This window comes from Alexandromys fortis, unplaced genomic scaffold (assembly GCF_014885135.2).
Source record: "Alexandromys fortis isolate MF-2015 unplaced genomic scaffold, M_Fortis_MF-2015_v1.1 scaffold_264, whole genome shotgun sequence".
NCBI lineage: Eukaryota > Metazoa > Chordata > Mammalia > Rodentia > Cricetidae > Alexandromys > Alexandromys fortis.
Genome location: NW_026068140.1, coordinates 322,634 through 330,204, shown reverse-complemented (window position 1 = coordinate 330,204; position 7,571 = coordinate 322,634). Strand labels below are relative to the sequence as shown.

The 7,571-nt window shown below is 43.5% G+C and overlaps 1 protein-coding gene across 1 annotated transcript; it reads right to left on the bottom strand.

Moving 5' to 3' along the window:
- Nucleotides 1-4,237: 4,237 nt before the first annotated feature.
- LOC126491215 (glycosylation-dependent cell adhesion molecule 1-like) lies at nucleotides 4,238-6,284 on the bottom strand. Its single transcript, XM_050126736.1, has 2 exons — nucleotides 6,221-6,284; nucleotides 4,238-4,473 (listed from the first exon to the last, which is right to left on the bottom strand). The coding sequence occupies exons 1-2, from the start codon at nucleotides 6,282-6,284 to the stop codon at nucleotides 4,238-4,240; spliced, it is 300 nt and encodes a 99-aa protein (XP_049982693.1).
- Between the last annotated feature and the right edge of the window lie 1,287 nt (nucleotides 6,285-7,571).

Genomic DNA, 7,571 nt, shown 5'->3' with positions numbered 1-7,571 from the left:
ATTGATTTCTTCTAATTTTTTGTTTCTTTTTTCCTCCATTTCCCTAAGGGAATTTTTCATTTCCTCTTTAAGGGTCTCTATCACCTTCATAAAGTTATATTTAAGGTTGTTTTCTTCTGCATCTTCTGGGGCAGGTTGTTCAGTCTCCCTGTTGTATGACTACTGGATTCACTGGATTCTGGTGTCACCATGTTGTTTTTTAGGTTGTTGAATGTATTCTTGCATTGACACCTACCCTCTCTTCCTCCAATTGGTGCACATAGTGTCTTTTTCCCTTGGTCTAATCCTTTCAGTTGGTGTCTGTGTCTGAGGGATCCTTTCTTGGACCAATTGTTGCAGTTGGTGTCTGTGTCTGAGGGAGCTGCTCTTCATCTACTCTATGCTGTTGCTGTCTGTGTCTCAGGGAGCTGCTGAGGTCTCTGGTGATGGGTTGGTTTGGGGGTAGAGTGGGTCTTGTAGATTACAGGGTCTGATTGATGGCAGGGTAATAGAGCAGCCTGCTTGCAGGAGACTCACCTGCTGGCCAGCTAGTACAGCTGAGGTTGGTGGGGGAGGATTCCTGGGTTTTGCTTCCAGGGCCTAGTGCCTAGAGACTGGGCTATCCAGCTGGGAATTGGTCACTCACCTCTTGGTTCACTTTGTGCAGTTGCAATTTGTGCCCCAGAGAGCTGCTGAGGTTGTGGGGGATGGGTGGGTTTGTGGGCAGAGTGGGGCATGTAGATTACAGAGTCCCAGTGTTGGGGGGCTTGCAGTAGCCTTCCTGCAGGAGGCTTGCCAGCTAGTGAAACTGAGGCAGGTGGGGAATGGGCCCAGGGTTTTTCCTGTGTGTGTGTGTGTGTTTGGGTTTAGGACCTAGAGACTAGGCTGTCCAGCTGGGGAACCTGGTCATTCACCTCTTGGTCTACTCTGTGTAGTCACAGTCTGTGGGATCTCCTTTTTTAGGTTAGGAAAATTTTCTTCTATGATTTTGTTAAAATATTTTCTTGGTCTTTGATCTGGGATTTTCTCCTTCCTCTATTCATATTATTCCAAGATTTTGTCTTTTCATACTGTCCCAGATTTCCTGAATGTTTTGTGTCAGGAATTTTTACATTTTCTTTGACAGATGTTTCCATTTCTTCTATCATATCTTCACTGCCTAAGATACTCTCTTCCACCTCTTGTATTCTGTTGGTGAAATTTGCCTCTGCAGTTCCTTTTCACTTACCTAGATTTTTCACTTCCAAAATTCCCTCAGTTTGTATTTTCTTTATTGCTTCCATTTTTCAGGTCTTGAACAGTTTCATTTGTTTCCTTCTACTATTTGTTTTTTTTCCCTTGGCTTTCTTTAGGGATTTGTTCACTTCCTCCAACTGTTTCTTTGTTTTGCCTTGATTTCTTTAAGAGTTTTATTAATTTCCTCTTTAAGGCCTCTATCATCTTTATATAGTTGGTTTTCAGGTCTTCTTCTTATGGTTCTGATGTATGGAATCCTCACGGCTTGCTGCAGTATGATTGCTGGGCTTTAGTGGTGACACATTGTCTTGATTGTTACTGAGTGTGTTTCCACGCTGGTGGATATACATTTTACTTAGGGTGATTAATAGGTCTAGGTGCTGATTTCTGAGTTTGTCTTTCTTGAATGGGTGCTTTGTTCCTTGGTTTCTGTTTCCTCTGGTATTTTGGCTGTTGTGGCCTGTGTTTGATCAGGGGGGGTCTCAACCAGAGTTGGGGACTGGGCTTCTGGTGGCTGGTGTGACCTCTGGTAGAGCAGCTGCATTTTAGTTTAATAGAGGGTATTTTTCAATGCTGCTCTTTGTTTCTTTGAATTTAGTAGGGGGCTTATGCTAAATTTTAGGCTATTTTTGGTTACTGGTTTTGAGCCATTTGCTATATTACTGCTATGCTTGACTCTTATGTATCTTTTAACCCTCAAGTGAGCTGTGTTAGCAGAGCAACTGAGTTATTGAGGTGGAGGAAGTAGAATCTAAGACACTGTACATTTTTGAAATTAATTCTTGATCTATTTAGATCTACCTCATGGCCTTGGGGGCCAATAGTCACCTCCTCCCTTTCTGGATCCAGAGTGTGTACAACATGGGCTGAGAACCTGCTTCAAGTGATAGTGGATATAATAGCATTTGATTTTTTAAAAACAGAATTATGTGAGCAAATCATTGTAACTCATTCAGAAATAGGGCCTGCCACATAGTGGCAACTACATAGACCAGTAGGTCATTTGGTTACATATTGGGTCACAAATAGTCAAACATTTAAAACTAGGAGACTGTTCTTATGCTGGTCTTTCTCTCCACCCTGCAGGCTTACCCATGAATTGGAAGCAAGGAGACTACTTTATGTCAGGGTCTTTCCCTCCTATGCATCCTTTTCCTACAGGAGCAGCAGAGTAGAGGGAGGGTGGCCCAGGGCGTCGTTCCAGATGAGTATTTAGGTATTTGCCTGCTAGTAGCTTTTCCCAGTTCTGTCTCTGTGATTCCCGGGAGTCAGCAGGGGTGTATTAAGTGAATTTCAGAGACTGGAAAGTCCCTTATCCCAATGTGTCTTACTTAAGAAACCCCACGTTTTAGGTTTGTTGGCATAGCTGACCAGCAAGTAGTTAGGTACTTGCTTTGGTTCTCACTGGGCAATGGGTTTCTATAGTGTGAGTTTGTTATGCCTTAATCTCCCAAACACTTCCATTTTTCTAATGTAACTTCATAGGAAATGTCTCCTCCAATTTCTTTCTGAAAAATCCTACATTATTTTTTCTGTTATCTTGGTGAGAATTGTTGCCATATTGTAAACTGTGGCATCAGGAAGACTCTGTGTTGATCTTTCTGTCTTGCTTGGGAGATAGTTACAGTTGATTAATACCAGAGAGCATCAGGAAGCTTGAAGAAAGGGCTTTCTATCCCGGAGGAAAACAAAAAGGTAAGGAAGTGATTTTCTGGGGTTTTGGTTTTGACACACTTCTTCCCTGCTTTTCAGTCAGAACAGTGACAGCGCTGTGCTGTAGCGGGTTAGTTACTCCTTTGGTCTTCTGAACTTTTTTTTTCACATTTCCTGGGGATAGGGTGCTGGAGAGAAGAGATGTCTCATTTTCCTGCTGTCTTACATACTCTTGAATAGGCAATCTTCTCTGCCTATGTTTTTAAGACAGAAAAAGACTTTCATTTCCCCATGTTTCATATGCAGTGAAAACTCTTAAGGTTACAGGGAAGTCAGAGCAAATTAGGGAGGCAGGCCTGACAGGCACTTGGTAGATGTTAGCTAAGTGGGCTAATGAAAGGGATTCCCTCTGAGAAGTCCTGGAAGGTGAGGCTATGGGAACTCTGAAGAGGTGAAGGCTAGAGAGTACAGATGGGACCTAGGATCAGATACCAAACATTTCACAAAAGGAACATGGAGATTGAATAACCAAGGGTAGTAGTGTCCAAGAAAAGATCCTAGAGAAGATAGTTGTGTCTAGTCCTGCAGGGACAGAGTAGAAAAGTCAGAATTGAGAAACAGCCATGGGGCCTGTTGTATGTGGCCATTGGGAGAGGAACTGTAGTGGGCTGGTGGGAGCAGGTAGACTACAGTGTGCGAGTAGACATGGAGGTGGTCCATGAGGGAGGTGCAGAAAGACGACAAGGATAAAATCTTTGCAGGGGTTGTATGGATGGAGTACTTGATCAGGCCTGTTAGCTGAGGGGGATGAGAATTTTGGACCTAAAGGGACCTAAAGGATAGCTAAAAAAGGAACCTTAATAGAGTGAAGGTGTCCCACCTCCATTCCTGGGCCTGATAAAGTCACCAGAGACCCGGGTTCAGGTTGCAACACTTTAATGTCAGACATTGAAGGGCAGACTGAGAGGTGTTGGCTGGGATGAGCAGAGTGTGGGTGATGAAGGAACTTCTTGTGGCCCAGCATGGGACGTGATTAGTCATTCTTGTCTTCATGACCTCGCGATATAATTGGCATCACCCATACATTCTTCAGTTATTTTACCCAGATTTTTTCCCATTGCCATGTTTAACTTAGTCAGTTTCCCCTCTATGGTGGTTTCTGTAATTTGAAGATAGAAATGTCCAGTTAGGGCAGGTTCCCTATCCACATCTTCATGACCCCTCACACAGCTTCCTGCAGTGCTGGCAGTTAATGGATCTTAAATTCCACCCTTCTAGAACTTTTTTTTTTATCTTTATGAAACCTCATTTTACATAAGTCACTACCCTGCCCTTCACTGCTCACCACCTCCCCAGACATGTCTCTTCTCTAGCACACACCAGTTGAGGTAATGGGTCCTATGGTCTCTTCCAGATGAGATGCCCCACTTCTGAGCCTGGCCTGGGCCTTTTGACTCTTTGATTTGGCACATTCTATCAACACATTATCTCTGAAAACCGACTCCTCTCTGAAGATGGACGGCTCCTTGGAAGAGTTATTACTAGAAGTACTCTCCTTGCTGATGTGGCTGGTGGGAGTGGACTGGGAAGCTGGAACCAAGGACATGCAAGCAGGGAGTTAAGGACAGAGAACACTTTTAGGAGAAACAGTGTCCCTTCACACAAACTGACTTATGGAGGCATTGAGGTCCTATGCTAGTGTTCATATCATGAGCTCTTCAAAGGCATGGACCGGATTTCTAGTGTCATGTTTAAGAATTGCCACCGCCCCCATCTACCTTCTCAGTTAGGAGCCATTTGCAAATACCTCTCCCTTTGCTTGGTCTATAGGAGGAGCTTAACCTTGGTTCTTCCCTCTGAACTCTGAGTATTTTTCTCCTTTAGCTTCTTAGATTTCCCCCAGTTAATCTGGGAAGTTAGCTCAAGATTAAATCATGTGACCTGCCCAGCAGGTCCTAAATTACTCCAGGGTCTTGAAGAGGCACTATCTGAAAGACATTGGGGGAGAGAGAAACGGATGCCAAGCAGTATTCCTTGTCAAGGCATCCCGTTTATTGAAGCAAGTTTTTTTTTTTTTTGTTTATACTCCTCAGTGAGGAGCTCGGGCAGGGGGGAACTGAGTAAGGGGGAAAGGAGGGAAGGAAAGGAGGGGCTCAGTAGCTAGGCAGCTAAGCAGGGCAGTTGCAAGGTCAGTGGCTAGAGCACCTGCTGTTAGTGATAAGCAGCAAACAAAGAAGACACTCTGAGGTGCTGTCTGAAGTTTGAACCTCCAAGGTCAGCACACAAGGTCTTAGTTAACTTTGTAAGTTTTTCTGTCTCAAGATTTCCACCTCAAGGCCCTGTGAGATGTGAGAAAGGAGAAGCCTGAAATGGCTCCTGACAACCATGTTTAGAGTTAACCCACAAAACTGGCCTCTGCAATTTTTAAAGTTTTTGGGCTGTGTGGTACAGTGCCTGTAACTGATGAAGCACCCTTGTATCAGGGTGAGGAAACATTTTACTTGCCAACATTTGGGAGTGAGGTGCTGTTCCCATTCCAGTTTCCAATGATTACATAGCATAATTGATGGTTCAAAAGGTTCCCAGCTCCCAGATCTATGGCCAATTAGTGCAACAGGGAGGGACAGACTCACGGCAGGAGGCATTGTCTGCTCACATCTTCCTAGCATCCTTTACTTTCCAGTCTTTTGTCACCAACAGAGACTTACCAGTTTTCAGTGTGCTGAGTCTTCACATGTTTGCTCTGATTGGCCTGGAACTTGCATGAGTCCCCTGCTTCTGCTTCCTCAGTGTTGGAAGTGCAGGTGTGCACCACCTCTTCCCACTAATCCTTACTCAACTTTCTTTACCATTTCTAAAATACTGTGTAATTTATTTAGTATGTTTATTTTTTCTTCCTCCTCAAATAAAATTTCAGTGATGGTAGAGATCTTTATGTAAACTATTAGTGTGCCCTAAGTCCCTGGAACTATATATAGTTCAAAGTGAGTGCTACAGATAGTAATGAATGTGGTGTGTACCGTTTGCTTTCATTACACCAGGGAGATGAAGCAGTCTAAAGCAGTGATTTTGCTTGAGTTGTGCTGAATCAGCCTCTGGTGTTAGGATCTCACATAATCTCTGCTCAGCCACAGTCTGCCTTGTTGTGGGTCTAGTCTGGACTCTGAACTAGACTAGTCTGCCTTGGTTTGTTGGGTTGCTGGACTCAGGGGATATATGTTGTCATGCTTGCTTCCAGTGGTGGTGTTTTTATTCTACATCTTATCCCTCTCCATAAGTGTGATGATGTTGCTCATCTGAAGCCTGGTGGCCTTTAGGGGACAAAAGGGAGTGGGAAAGAAGGCATACTCACCAGGCAAGACAGCAAGAGAGGTTGTGGCAAGGCTGGCAAACAGCAGGACAGTGAAGAAGTTCATGGTGGCTTTGTAGCAAGGTCAACTTTCCCTAGGAAGCTGTGTAGAGTCCTGGAGTAGCAGCCTGGATGGGGCTTTATTTATTTTGGGGTAAGGACAAGCTGTAGGACAACAGGCTGGGGATTGGACCAGGAGGCAGGCCAAGCTTCCCCTTGTCTTGTCATTCTGACTACATTGGATTTTGGGAATTGATATTTCTGGGAAATGAGTTAACAGGAAAGCAAAGCCCCCAGCCTTCCTTTTGGTCCAGCCACTGCCAGTGTGTGCCAGCCCCAGGAGCCATTCCTCTGTACCTTTGAGGTAACTTATTGAATGGGCTCCCTTCCTTAATGTTACTCATTACTAGTCTTATTTTATGTTTCTGCATCTGATTATTTAATTACTCTCTGTCTCCTTCAGAAGAGTGGCACTTTCATGATGCCTGGGATTATACTTGCTTTCCTTGCCGTGGTTTCTCAAGCTATTCTTTAGCAGCTGGCTCAGTTTGGGTTTAGAAAACGAGGCTTATGTAACTGAATCCAGAAAAGACCAGATGGTCCTCCAGGGGGCAGACAAATTTCCCCATCAGTTCAGGAATAGAGAAGTGAGGCATGTATAGGGATTCCAGGATTATATTCTGAGTTTGCTCGCATAGGATGTCTCATTTGATTAATAACAATTGGGAGGCTATTTATTAATCAAGGAACTCATAGTCCAGCAGTGACGAGGCTTCTGCCAAGCACATTTATGGTGCACGTGTTCTTTCAGTAGTGTATATTTACTGTGCACAATAAAGGGCTTCATTATGACACTCTTTATTACTTTCTTTGCTTTCTTCCTGAAGGTTTGTTTCCTATCTCTTTCCAAATAGAAGGTTCTCTTTCTCATCTATCTATCTATCTATCTATCTATCTATCTATCTATCTATCTATCTATCTATCTACCTATCTTCATTTTTCTTTTTTTTGAGACAGGATTAAACTACATAGTCTTGCTGCCCCCAAACTCACTATGTAGATCAGGCTGGTTTCTAACTCACAAAAATCTGCCTGCTTCTCAAGTGCAGGACTTAGATTAAAGGCATATACTACCTAGTCTCTCTGGGTCTGTGAATTGTAGCATAGTTACTCTTTATTTTACAGCTAATTTCCACTTATGAGTGAGTACATGTTTGTTTGTCTCAGTCTGGGTTACCTCACTCAGGATGATTTTTTTTTCTAGTTCCATCCATTTGCTTTCTAATTTCCTTGGGTCCTTGTTTTTAACAGCTGAGCAATACTCCATTGTGTAAATGTACCACATTTTCTTTAT